The sequence below is a fragment of the Uranotaenia lowii genome, chromosome 3 (assembly GCF_029784155.1).
Source record: "Uranotaenia lowii strain MFRU-FL chromosome 3, ASM2978415v1, whole genome shotgun sequence".
NCBI lineage: Eukaryota > Metazoa > Arthropoda > Insecta > Diptera > Culicidae > Uranotaenia > Uranotaenia lowii.
In genome coordinates, this window is record NC_073693.1 from 180,572,661 (window position 1) to 180,587,339 (window position 14,679).

The following is a 14,679-nucleotide window of genomic DNA, read 5'->3' on the forward strand; positions in this document are numbered from 1 at the left end:
AAATTTTTCAAAGTTCACTACTTTACGCGATTTTTTTTTACAAATTGAAATTTCATCTGTTTTTGTGGTCCATCGTCAGGTTGTACCCGGATTTTCAGTGCTTTTAATTTGTTTGGACCAATCAAAAGTATATTCAAGCAAAGCTAATTTAATCTACATTCTAGTGAGGTGCAACAATTCACGCTGTGAGATTTCACAAAAATATGAAAATCATTTCTGAATTTCTAGAACCACATGCAAGCAGCGCGTCCAGTAGAACCCCAAGCAACCAAAAGTTCGAATATCACTTAAGGAACGAACTAATAAGTTCATATGGCCTGGCTTCGACCAGACCGAACTGAACGCCACGAGAAAAATTTTATACTGCTGATTTTGGAACTCATCTTATTGTTATTCGAGACCAAAAATACTTAAATAATTCACCGGGATGTGTTTCTCGGATTATAAACTATTGATTCTCGTTGTTGAATTGAACAGATTCCGTTTATTGTTGAAAATATTTGTAAATTAAACTCAAGTGACTCGAAAAAATGCTGTTAGCGTTCAGTTCGGTCTGGTTGAATCCCGACCATATATAGCTGTACAAAAGTTCTGTGGAACTTTTTTGCTGTTCAAAATGCTTTTTCGAGGTCCATGGAACTTCATTCTTTATCAAGTTCAGCCAATACTCAAAAAAAGCTTTAAAGTACTGTTTTGGTTTCTGTTTCTACTTTTTAGGAACTTTAAAGTTTGTATGAAGAAAAACAATCTACTTGTTACGTACTTCTCATTTTTTTCAAAATCAAGTAGCTATCAAAGGGTTGCAAGTCTTTTTGTACAGCTCAATAGTTCGTAAAAAGTCTCTGTTGTACTATTTTGTAAACTTGAAAGTTTTTAATTAGTTCCAACGAGCGTTCAAAAGCAACTTCGTATTATAGAAATTTTGAAGAAGATTTAAAAGCTAAAATCTACTTTTTTCGAACTTCAACACGTGTTTTCATAAATAAACACATCGTTACTCGGGAAACAACTATATGAAGTACACATTAAGTTCCGCAAGAACTTTTTAACAGCTTGAAAGTGGGAATTAAGTAGAAATAAAGAACCTGAAAGTCGTTTTAAAGAAAATCATCACATCAAGTAAAATCGTTGCCTACTCATGATGTTCATATAGGGCAACAAGTATGGATCTCAACTTTCAAGCGGTGAGCTCGGGTTCGAGGCTTGGTAAGAACATGTTTTTTAAATGTAATGTGAGTTAGTAACAAATATAGTTGATTAATACGAATCAAAATAGTAGACTTGAGAAAGGCAATTGAAGGAGCGGAAGAGTAATTTTTTCGATTTTTTATGCTTCTTATAAAGTGGATTTTGAAGCTGGTTAGAAGTTATTTGACGATTTATGCGAACTTTTTGTGAACTTTAAAGTTCGTTTAACTACTTAAAAATTGAGCTGAAAAGAAGTTGTATTAGCATACTCGATTAAGCTGATCAAACCTAATAGAGGAATGTTATCCGAACTTTTGGTTGCTTGGGACGTGTTTGTTTGCTCTCCGAGTAGATACGGTGGGTGGTGATTTGGGCAGAGAGCCGAGCCAAGAGACGAAATAATGATGCGTGTCGTGCGTTTCTTGGTTGGAAATTTTCTATTGATAGTAGTTCGCGTTTGCTAGTCGCGACACGCATCATTATTTCGTTTGCTAAAATTTAAGTAAAAAAAATTGCTAAATTGGTTGCTAAATTTTTAGCTAGTCTAATTTGAGCAAAATTTTGCTAAAATCCGGCCTTGAAAATTTTGTGTGACATTCAGGCTGATAACATATATCTACAGTATGAGTCATTAAAAAATGCGAATATCTGTTATCAAGGCTGAAAACGCGTGGATTTTTTCATGATGTAAAAATCTTATTGATTCAGGCATAAAGTTGAAGATACAAGGAATCCGAGATGTCCACCTTCGTTCTCAATTACTTTTTCCAAGCGAGATCTGAATAAGGAGTATACCTTCGCAACATATAAGCCTCTGATATTTAAACCCATCGACACCTTGAGTGAGAGGATCCACAGGCCTTCGCTTGAACATATGTACGTCCATATCGAGGCAATCCATTCGATCGAAGCAACCACTCCAAATACCACACTGAACCTCGAAACTACCCGAAATTGAGAACTGTTCCCAAACTCCTTCACTACAAGTTTATGGCTATGAGAGTTATTAAGCAAACACTAGCGATACCATGTCCTCCATAGAAGAGTTTAGAATAGTTAGAGTATCCCCGCGATGCCAGGTAAATGTTTGACGTTTTGTAGTTAGGAAAAAAGGTAAAAGGTGTAAATTTTCGATGAAATTAAAACGCATTTTACTAGGGCTTTTTACTTCAGAGATCTTTTAAAAAGTAAGTAGAATCAACTTTTAGGTCTTCTTCTAGAATATATTTCAAAAAATATTGATAGGGTATGTGAGCCTTAACTTGGCATGCTCCTTATCTTGGCATGCCAAAATGCATTTTGGTAATTTATATGTCAAACATATGCCTAAAAATATAAAATAAATCAAACATGAAAGAAAATCGCATTTGTCTACATTCTGCATAGCATTTGTCCGCAATTGAATATAAATAACTGCGTAATAATTTTTTTTCACATGACGAACTGGAAGTAAAATTACGATTTTCGGAAAAAATCTGAAATGAACCTACCTTGCTAGTGCATCTGCCACTTTCGGATCGATTTTAAAAACACACTTTCCTATGAAAAAATCACTAAAAAATACCGTTGGTTACAGCAAAACGTGGCAAAAAATATAAAATTTTAACCTACTATAAACAACGTAAATATTTGATCTAAAATTGAAGAAAATATAAACATTTTTTTCGCCTAATCTTGGCATGAAATTATACTAATTGAGGTTTGTATGTATGTGTGAGAACGAAATCAGAAGGCAGATGGTAGCCGGCAGCCGGCAGCCGGCAGCCGGCAGCCGAGTCGTCGGCCGTTAGTGCACAGTGGTCTGGAAATTAAAAACCGGTCGAAAGTAATGATGAAATGAATGATTGAAATAACTTAAAAATACCATTAATGTATTTTGGACTATAATCAATTTATTCATCTCTCAAGCGTATTTGGCATCTTAGTTGGAATTGTAATACTAAAAGTTTAGCTGCCTTTTTTTGGTAAATTTGAAGTTTAAAGAACTTTTCCTCTCAACTTCTGAGCACGAAATCAACAGGATTCGGATCCGAATCGATATCTTGGATCTCAACGTTGAAGTAACTTTATCCATACCAAAAAAAAATTTACAATTGGAAATAAGGTTCAACGTATTTTTATTTCATTTTATTTGTGCTGGAGATGAACATTTGCTGTATATGTGTCGCTTTGAAAGGAATGGTTACAAAGTTCAAATTATGACATTCTAAATATTATGTTTATTGAAAAAAGTAATGGCATTACAATGTTGAAAAATTATGTTATTTAGAGCTAAATTTTATTGTTTTTAATTTCATGTGAAATCAAAAATTATATTTTGACCAAGTTTGTTTTATATTATGGATCACTGTGCATCAGCAGAGGTGACGCATTTGTTTTTCGTAGGAAAGGAATATGCGAAGGAAGCGCTGCCGAGTTTGGATGATGATTTTGCATGAGTGCGAGTGAGATGCAGCTTGAATTTCACCCAGCTTGTAAATTTGTTGTTCTCTTCCATTGGCTATAGTCCCCAAACGAACGAGTGAGATGCAATCTCTTCAATCAGGCTGGCTGGAGTGAGCGATAGTTTGTCTTGTTTTGCTATCCTGGTGTACGCAAACGATTGCTAGAAAATTCCTAAGGGCTACATTTTAAATATGTAGGTATGATTCAAAGAATCGTTCGCTTACTTGAGTTTTAGCTTTAGCATGCTTCTTGCCTCGGTCATAATGGTTTTTAAAATGTCTTTCCTCCTTTTATGGGAGTGGAATAAAAAAAATATGAACATTCACTATCGTATGTTAACTTCAATGGAAACAGATTTATCATGATTATATTTTAAAAAATTGAACAAACGATTTGTTTGCTCGGTTAATAAACATATTTATGTTAACCAATGCAATATTTTGGAACCTATTTGTTCTAGATTGTCATTCTGATAATAGAAATTTTAAACACACCAAAAACTGAAACGAACAAGTGAAACTTTTTTACGTAAGATTATAATTCTACACGGAAATATCAATTCTAAAAATTGGTTGACATTTCGCACTTTCGACTTTTTGAAAACAACACAGAACATTGTTGTGCTTCCTTCCAGGATATTATCAACGAATTCGTGGGGGCTGTTGTTGTATTAGTGAGGCAAATTTCTTCTAGAGGCGGCCAATTTAAGGAACTCATAAAGGGCCACAATTCGGAACGGGGGCCACAATAAGGAGCATTTCAATCAATAGTTTGATCAGGTTTATCTCAAATTATCCACCGCTTTAAAGCAAGGACATATTTTTACTACATTTCAGGCTAGTAAGCAATCATATTTGTCGAAGGACTTTTTAAGGTACATATTACAGGAAGACTACAATCATGGGAAATATAGTCAACCATGCCTTAGGGGCCAAGTTCGGGTACATTTACCCTAGCTACTAAGCGATAAGTTGAGTTTCAAAAACTGGTGTTTTTCTTGCGATTGAAAACACACCTAAGTATTTTAAAAGTTTTTGAATGAAAAAATGATATTTACACAAAAACTTTCATTAAAAAATTTTTTTTGGAGACATTTGTAAACTAAATTTACGGAAGTTCTGTTTTGGAAAACAAAACAAGGAAAAAACCTGGTTGAAAAAACTGGAATTTTATCCTGTTTTCTGTTATCCAAAGTAGCAAATTTGATGATTTTTTTCTGGCTATTCAACTCGCCACCATCACTCTGATACCGCACCGGGGGTTACTATATGGGTGAGCAAAATAGGGCCCTTGCCGTTGGGACCGACAAAGTCGCCAAATTTTCGAAAGCAAACATGTTCTGAAGAATTATATAGACTACTAAATGTTTATTGTTGATATTGCTCAGAGGTCTTATTAGACGGTTCGTCTCGAGACGGTCTCAGCGTCTCCCATTTTCTTCGGGAGACACTGGGACCGTCTCAGGTTTCCAACAACAACAACAGACAACAAAGTTCGTCTAATAACAAAAATCGCAGTTCATATTGCCTAGTGTGAACTAGGCTTGAGACAGATTGTGGTAGGGTAGTTTTTTGTTTTTGTTTTGAAAAATGTAAACACCAACTGGTCGCCATTTTGATCTTTGATGATAAGCAATGCTTTCTTTTAAAATCTTCTTTAATGAAAAGCATCAACAAACCTTCATGTCTGAACTTGTTATCAATTTGCAAATCATTAAACAAAAAATTTATATGCTTCTCACCAAGGTGCGCTTGCAAAAACACTACAATTGCATTGCCAATTTCAACCGTTACTATCTGGCCATTGAACATACGTAATGATAACAAGCTGGTCGGTGTTGCGGTTACTGGGATAATTTCTTACCGCGCGACGGTAGCCTTCCGTGCGAATGGCTAGCCGGAGCAGTAAACACAGTTAAAAAAATCACTCTGACTCACTAATTTTATTGAAAAGTTTAGAGGTAATTTCTTGAAAAATAAATCATTATTTTGCAAGAGAGGACTAAACATGAAGTCATCAGAATGAAATATTATAATTTTAATTAGTATTCATTGAGATTTCATTAATTACGAGCGCGCAGAGGAAAACAGCATATGCACACAGATTTTTGTATAGTTTCATTTCATTCAAGGTTATTCGTTATCTCCATTCATAAACACACACATGCGCGCGAAGACTTCGTGTGTTGCTGCGGAGAAAAGCTTGTTTTGCACACAAAGAAGAGGAAATTTTCCATTCGTCGTTTATCGGTGAGCTTCTACATTATTGAAAACGCATTTTTCCATAACCTGAGAATTAACGAATTTGGCATGACGAAGATTTTTGCTGGTCGAATACGATTATGTTTTCATTAAATCGTAACAATGCGATACGAAAAGTTGAAAAAAGGAGTTTTGTACGGTGAATAATCTATTATGAGAAATAATATCATACGTGATTGTGATATTGTGATATTATCATAATATCACACGCATTGCAAAAAATTGGACTGCGCACTCATAACTGCGAAATTTGTGCAATCTGTCAAATCAGTATAAAATCTGTCGGATTTCTACACGCTAACCGCTAAATTTTATACGTATAACTCTTGGCTCGCTTTTTATAACACTCAGGAGCAAGATAACACCTGCAGCCGAATTCCGGTACTTGAAGAAAATCACCAAAAATCTCTTCTAGAAAAGAAATTCTAAAATTGTCGTTCTCTTCATAAAAATGTCTTTTCTTTTTGGCTGATTCCGAAAAAGTAAAGAGAAAGAAAAAAAAACGAATGTGAGAGAAGAAAAAAGTATAGTTCACCTATTCACCGCTAGACGTCTTTGACGTTTGTTGTTGGTGAGACTTTTCAAAACGACTTAATGTTGGCACCGTCTTTCTCCCATGTTAGTTTGTTTCTCGATATTGAGCATGGTAATTAGGTTTAAATTATATTTGAAATACTGAAAACTATTTATAACAGCAATGTTCAATATTGCTAAAATACTTCAAATCTTGCTGACAATCGTGCATGCAATTAAATATGAAAAAAACATATCGTTGAGTGTTGAAGGCATAATTGGACATTTTGAAAAATGAAGCTAGAAAGTTACGTGTTTGTAAACAATCGGATGTGTTGAACGGCGACGATGTTAATAATTTTACCACAGAATTTGACGAAGTACAATTAATTAGGTTTAATCGATTACCTGAGCCAAGATATTGCAATGTTGTTAGATCCAATAAGTTAATAAACTTCTCAGCCAAACATTTTGGCAATCGAAAGAGTTTTTCGAAATTTCCATCCGAAATATCAAATAGATTACTAATATCTTTCAAAGAACGACGATGCCCAAGTAGTTCGATTTTTTCTTGGCGTTTATACCACCTTTTTTTTTGGATAGTAATATCATACAATCATTTGCTCCATTATTTTCAAGTTTTAATAGGTATTAACGTTTAATTTTTATAAAAAACCTCACTGAAAAGAAATGTCTTTTAAAATTTCCGAAGCAAAAATGCCAAAGAAATTAAAAATCTCGTTTTCTATTTCAAACGTCAAAAAATGTCTTCTTTGAATTGACCGGAATATCAATCTAAGACAATTTCACAACGAAAAAAATCCAAAGAGATTGAAAATCATGTTTTCTTTTTTAAACGTCAAAAAATGTCTTCTTTAAATTCACCGGAATTCCAAGATAAGAAAATTTTAAAAATGTCTTCAATAATTTCTTTTCTTTCACGACATTTTGTGCCCGGAATTCGGCTGCTGGTTTGAAACCTTGCGGTGCGCCGTCGAAGTGTCAAAATGAAGCTTTGACACCTGACCGCTGCTGATACTCTAAACCAAAAAGTGTTTAAAGTGCAGTGTATCTTATAATTTTTTAAAGATTTTAGTAATAGCTTAATGATATAATGATGCTATAATAAATGTTTACAAAATCGTAATAAAGTTGTAAAATTAATAAAAGATGAGGAATATAGAAGAACGATAACAGGAATATTCATTACATTAGGTTAAACAATAAATCGTATCAATTTTGCTCTCCATAACATGCATTGGAATATCTTATAAATTCAATCATTCGTCTCATGATAAAAAGTATTGGATTTTCCTTTAGTGCGAAATCACTAGAATTCCCAATAAACCTTATAGGCCGATTTTGTTCAGTGTGGTTCAAAACAACACTTCAGTGGCAGCCCTCAACTTTGAGTTCGACGAGCAATCGCAAAACTAAATTCTGATAGGCATTACTCAATACTAAGTTCGGCTGCCAATCTTAAATTTATCCTTTTTATTCGAGGGTTGTAGATTTTCAGGGAAATAAAGGATGGTTTAAATTTTTTGTACCCAGATGTTGCTTTTCCGGTACATTGCATTGCAATAACAGAGCGGTGGTATTTTGACACTTCCGGCCAAAGAAAACTTCCGGATGTTACTACCAACGGGAAGTAAATAACATCCGGAAGTTTCCGGACATTCCACGCCGCTCACCATGTGATGACAATGACGGACAGAATTTTATGCTGACACGGTGGACATTCCATTATAAAGTTCCTTAAGTCTTCCGGTAAATGTTACAGAACGACAGAATTTTGCGGCGGGTTCGCTGATTGCTGTTCCGGTTTGAACTGAACTCGCTAAGTGTTTTCAGTACAACCAAGAGAGTTCAATTTTTAGTTCATAAGGTCGAACTCAGATTTGCTCCCTCGTCGAACGAAAAAAAGAGATTAACTTTGAGGTTCGTTCGAATTCCATTTTGAACCATCGCAAGGAGGAAAAAGGGTACTTAACTGTAAGTTCATATAATCGAACTATGTTTTGAACGTTGGTCATACTTAATTTTGAGTTGCACTTAAGGAGCGTGCACCTAAAAAAAAAACTTTAACTAATCTGAGAATTCTCCTTCCAAGTTCGGTACTCGTGTTGGAAACCGATGGATTGAACCGGAGGGCGTAGCACCGGCTCGATTAATTCAGTAAATTTAAGATATAACATTTAATGTTTTTTACAGTTTTTATGATTATATGATTCAGATCACTTAAGCGCTGATAGGCTGGCGCGAGTCAGAAAACTTTTGGGTTCGAATCCCTTAAATTGCCGACAGGTAAGATGTGTTTAATTGTATAAATAACTAAACGCACTAAATATTTCAGAGGGAATGCATCTGGGGTTAATCTGAAGAGACTATTGCAAGCGGAGTGGATTGCCAACCGTTGTAGGTCTCTGAAGGTTGGATGCCTTTCCTTGATGAACCATCGGCCGTAGAAGCCTGAGAAGCAATTCGAAGGCCAAGCCACACAGACATAGGCTGGACCTTGCTACCGATGGGGGAGCCATACATTACATACATATAATTCTCATCACCTTTGAAGATCGACGGAGGGCTGTCGAGTAGAGTGCGTCCGATCCCACGTTTAAGCTACAAAGATAAGGCAACATCTTCTGCGTAGCGTATGCCGTGGGTGCGCCGCGTTCATGCGTAGGATGCTCCACCTTCGGCGTGTATCCGAGTTGGGCGGCTTGACTTTCTTCGCAGTGGAAATCATTGGGAAAGGATTATTCCACGATCGTGGAATACCCAAGGGTAGAGTGGCTCTCGACGCCGGGTGTTGGGCGTGAAACACCCTACAAACAATACCGCTGGGCTCACTGCTGGCAGCCTCTCTGTCAGCCGATCGACGCGCCAACCAGCGGGTAGAAAACAACAACAACAACCAATCACTTTATGTTTTGTTCTGTAAAAGTATAGTCGCGTATAATCGTCCTTTTTAATATGTAGTGTTTAGTATTTTTTTTTTAAATTAATTAATCTTTATTAGGCAATTTACTTTTACAAAGTTTTTATGTGCCGGGGTTCTTTTTGAGTTTAAATTTAAAACTAGGGGGTTGGAAAGGATTAGAGGATGTTGGAGGGAGTTTGGGAGGAGGGGTCGGATTCTTAACATTATTTTGCCGTTGTACGGCAGAAGCTAACTTATTGTTCTCTTGCCCAACTCTGTCCGTGGAGTCGGGTGGAGAAACGAGGGGGGAGTTTTTCTTCCGAGGAGGTGAAGGGGTTGTCGGATGAATAGCTGGTGGTCCGGTAGCCGAAGTAGTATGGTCACGTTTTTGTTGCTGCTGTTTCTTTGTTGCTTCTAGTTGTGGTGGCTGCTGATCATTTGTGGTGTGGTGTGGTCTGATGTGGTGTGGATTTTCTGGATCGTTTGTTGATCGGGTGATGTTAGCGTAGCTGTTCTTGGTGATGTTGTTTTTTACTTGCTGGCGGGCTGTGGCAAGAGGTAAATTTTGCTCTACACTGATTCGATGGGCATGTGATTCCTCAATCCATTTCGGGCATGTTCGTTCTGATGGCGAGTGGTCGTGTGATTCGCATGTGTGGCAAAATTTAGGGCCCGGGCAGTTGCTGCTATCGTGCTTCGTGCTGCTGCAAACACTGCACTTGCGTTCGTTCGGGCATCGTTTCTTCGGATGACCGTAGGTGAAACAAAGGCGGCATAGCAAAGGCTGGGGTATGTAGACACGGGTTCGGACTCGGAGGAGACCAAAATCCACGTACTCGGGAACGATTGTACTGTTGATAGTTAGAACTAAAGTTGGGGTGCCGATGATTTTGTTTTCCGATTTTTTTGTTATTCTTCTTACTTCGGTAATTTTCTGCGATAACAACTCAGCTAGCAATTCCGCCTCTGTCATGTCGATCACTTCACTACATCTGACGACGAATTTTCGATAATTCAAATTAGGATGATTGCCGATTTCTACTAGGGTTCCATCGATTAATTCCTTCAATTCCTCAAGCTTTTTGCCTTGCTCTTTGTTCCGAATCTTCAAAACATACCACTTCCTGATGCGATCAAAAAACGCTCCATCGATCTTTCCAGCATGTTTCTCTATGGATTTCCCAACCAAAAACGGGTTCGGAAGAGTGTGTCCATCACGAGCTTTGAGGAACAAGTAAAACAAGCGGCCATGCTGGTTTTTCGGGTCAAGCCAATCCGGTATGGTCCGACCCGGATAGTCTCCGGGACACGGACTCATCACTACACTGCGCACCGAACTTTATCGATCATAAAAAAATCGTTAGCCTTTTGGGATAGTATCGAGAGCGCAAACAAAACGTCCGATCTAGCCGAAGGCTGAGAGGAAACTGTGTAGTGTTTAGTAACTACGTGTTATTTATTCTTTGTATTCGTGCTACCCCAGTTTACAACACCGGGTGAGCCATTGGAGTCGGAGTATAGGATGACGTCTTTGTCGGGAATCATCCGAGTCGTTGCGTTAAGCCCCGCTCGTGTGCAGTGACAGGCGCGAGTCTAGGATAAGCTGCTTTCGATCTGGCACACGACGGGCAAGGTGGCGAACTTTGAATCCTGGAGATAAGAGGTCAGACTTCGAGTCGTTAAAAGAGAGGTCAGGCCTCGAACCTCCAGGCGGAGAGGTTTGTGTGGTATAGTGTGCTAAGCAGTTCGAGGTCGGAACCAGGTCTGCGGCCCCTTGGGAGTTTATTGAGTAGGGAGTACACACGGAGCATCTCATGAGTCTTCCCATTGTACCTATGGACCCAGAGTAGCAAACTGGGGGGACGCGGTGGCTCGCCGTTCTTTAGAATACAATCCGTAAATCGGGATTTACCACCTGTAGTTACCAACTAAAAAAAACTTGAAGAGAAGAACACTGAACAGCACTCAATTTTTTTAAAGTTTTTCGAATACAATTCATCAAAACAAAATCACACCAATCTTTGCGCTCTGGCAGTATCGTAAGATTGTCTCAAGCAATCGATTAACCACGATTTTCACATTTTTTTTTAAATTGAAATTTTTGTATGAAACATTGCATGCAACGCAGCGGGGGGGGGGGGGGGGGGACACTCCAAAAGTAAAATCTATCTAAGTCGTTTGAATTACTATGAATTTCATATAAAACTTATATCAATAGAAACCTTGTTATGTCAGTAAAATATGTTTAGAACATTATATTGTCATTGAAGTTGAAATCCGAAGTTTTCGCGCTGGTGATCGGCAACCTTGCCAACTAGCGACGTTGTGAAATATCATTACTGGCAACGCTTTTGTAAAGTAATAACCAGCGTGCCTATACAGCTACGGGTGGTTGCATATTGAGCAACAGTAGGCAAGGAGTACCAAAAGTTTTTCATTGGTGGGGGGTGGAGACGGAGCGCTTTTTGACAGCGAATTGTTCGCCTACCATGCCTATGATTACGATTGCCTGTCACAAGATGGACGATTCCGTGTATTCACGCAGAGTAAACTTGAATTTTGGAACGAACTAAATCTGACTTTGATTCAAAACATTCATTTTTTTGAATCCAGCTCCTGTTTTCTTTGAATCAATGAATTATAGTTTTTATTGAAAAGAATAATTTTTGAAAGAATACATTTTTTGGATTGAATAACTTTGGACTTTGATTTCAAACAAATTCTTTGATTCAAAAGAAATTTGTTCAATTGCATATTTTCTTAGAAACAAAGTAAATTTTCTTTTAACCGAAGAAAAATGTTTTAAACTGAAAAGAATAATTTTTTGAAACAAAAACTTCAAACTTAGAAGATATTTTGCATTGACTTGCAAGAAGAACAGAAAACCGAAAAATCGAATAAAGTTCGGCCGCTCGTTTTTAAAATCAAACCAGTGAATCGGAGTAAGCTATAAATAAGGAGGATTCAGGATGCAAAATGGTAAGTGTAAGTTAATAAATACTGAATATTTAAGTGAATTCAAGATTTTCTAAAACGCTTGTATAGTTACAGGACCACGGCCGACGGATAGATTTCCAAGTCTCTCGAACATGGAGAAAGCTGCGCAAAGTAACACCTCCCCAAATCCCGCGGTCGTATTTTTTTGGCCCAATCTTCAACGGCAATCACCAGTCGGACCAGCCAGCAGCTGGAGTGGCTTTCGGAAGTTTATTGACCGGCCCACGGAGAATGCGAAACTTTGTCAACGATATTAAGGACCCTACTCGGTTATAGTGAACCAGTGTTTTATGTGTTTGTGAATAAAAAAGAATTTAAGAACTAAAATTGTATCTTTTTATTATTCAAACTCCTAATAGGAACTTCAAAACAACAGGGTAAAAATCTTCCAATTGGAATAAATGGAAAATGGTTCAATGAATAAATGCTTTTAAATCTATATCTAAATTACCTTTGAGCAAATATAATAACTTTAAATCAAATGAAACTGGTTTTTGTATCAAAGCATTAATATTTTCAATCTAAGATTTTTCAAAAGAAAAAATCTCTGAAACAGAGGAAAATGCATTTGAACCAAAGGATTTTTTATTTATACCAAAACCAAAGGAAAAAATCCTTTGTTTTCGCAGCACTTTCCTTTGAAATAAAAAATCTTTGGTATAAGAACACACCCGAAGTTGTACACGTCCTGATAATAACTTGTCGCCAGTAAATGTCGCCAGCGCTCATTGACGAAAACTCCGGTTTGGGGATTCAGCGACAATATATAGCTAAAGCTTCTAGTTTTCTCGTTATTCAGCATGAAAGAAAAAAAATCCGAAAAAACATGCCTCAGGAAAACTGCTGTAGTTCATATATTACACGTCCAAAAAATATTTGTCTTATGCATATGAAAGCTGAAGTTAATGTCTACACCATGAAGCCAAGAAATATTTTTTTAATTTTTTTTTAATGAAATGGTCGCAAAAAGTTCAAAAAAGTGGTTTGAAAAACCTACTTTTCATTCGATTGCTTGTAAATACTGTTTGAGCGATGGTAGAGTTTTTGAAAAAATATGACTACAAAATCTATTAAAATTCTAACATTTTGCTGTCTTTGGATTTTCCATGCAATAAAAACTGAATTTACTGGAGTTTTTCACTACTTTGCACGATTTTTTTACAAATTGAAATTTCATCTGTTTTTGTGGTCCACCGTCAGGTTGTACCCGGATTTTTAGTGCTTTTACTTTGTTTGGACCAATCAAAAGTATATTCATTGGAAAGCACATTTAATCTACATTCTAGTGAGGTGAAGCAATTCACGCTGTGAGATTTCACAAAAATATGAAAATTATAAACGTAAAATTATTCCTGAATTTCTAGAACCACAAGCAGCGCGTCCAGCAAAACGTGTTTGTTTGCTCTCCGAGTATGTACGGTGGGTGGTGATTCGGACAGAGAGCGAAGCCGAGTGACGGAATAATGATGCGTGTCGTGACCAGCGTTGCCAACCTTCCAGATTTTCTCTGGATCTTCCAGACTTTTTGGACTTTTGCCAGACATTTTTTTAGGTTTCCAGACTTCCAGACTTTTTTCATTTCTTCCAGACATTTCCAGACTTTTGAGTTTCGACATGAATTTTCTGACAAAACAATAAAAATTCAGAATTTTCGTTGCAAAATGGTAGGAAATGATTCGAATTTGTAATTGAAGAGTGCGAAGATGGTAGTAAAACAGGAAGTAGAGCATAAAACGTAATACCGCCGACATCACCACAGTAGTCTAGTCTCAGGCATTGAAAGTGTACAGAATGAATGGTTATTATGCCGTAATGAGTGTAATTCCCTAGACTGTAATATTGCGAGGCGACCAAAAAAAAAAAAAAAGGTCACACACTGTAAAGAGTTCGTCATCCAGACTTTTCGAGATATTTCCAGACATTTTTTCAAAATCTTCCAGACATTTCTGAAAAATAGTTGGCAACGCTGGTCGTGACTAGCAAATGCAAACCTACTATCAATAGAATATTTACAACCAAGAAACGCACGACACGCATCATTATTCCGTCTGTCGACTTCGCTCTCTGCCCAAATCACCACCCACCGTACCTACTCGGAGAGCAAACAAACACGTTTTGCTAGACGTGCTGCTTGTGGTTCTAGAAATTCAGGAATGATTTTACGTTTATAATTTTCATATTTTTGTGAAATCTCACAGCGTGAATTGATGCACCTCAATAGAATGTAGATTAAATGTGCTTTCCAATGAATATACTTTTGATTGGTCCAAACAAAGTAAAAGCACTAACGACCTGACCTGACGGTGGACCACAAAAACAGATGAAATTTCAATTTATAAAAAAATCGCGCAA

The 14,679-nt window shown here is 37.0% G+C and overlaps 1 protein-coding gene across 1 annotated transcript; it reads right to left on the bottom strand.

The window, feature by feature from the left end:
• Window positions 1–2,913: 2,913 nt before the first annotated feature.
• On the bottom strand, window positions 2,914–10,648 carry LOC129752892 (uncharacterized). The gene is made up of 2 exons (XM_055748679.1): window positions 9,585–10,648; window positions 2,914–2,989 (listed from the first exon to the last, which is right to left on the bottom strand). Exons 1-2 carry the CDS (start codon window positions 10,646–10,648, stop codon window positions 2,914–2,916), a joined length of 1,140 nt encoding a protein of 379 aa, XP_055604654.1.
• Window positions 10,649–14,679: the final 4,031 nt, after the last annotated feature.

Excerpts from the sequence above, each read along its gene's own strand:
- LOC129752892 (XM_055748679.1), bottom strand. The coding sequence starts at position 10,648 with ATGAGTCCGTGTCCCGGAGACTATCCGGGTCGGACCATACCGGATTGG. Across the intron at positions 2,990-9,584 it reads GTTGGGCAAGAGAACAATAA|ACCACTGTGCACTAACGGCC; the intron begins GTTAGCTTCTGC and ends TTTAATTTCCAG.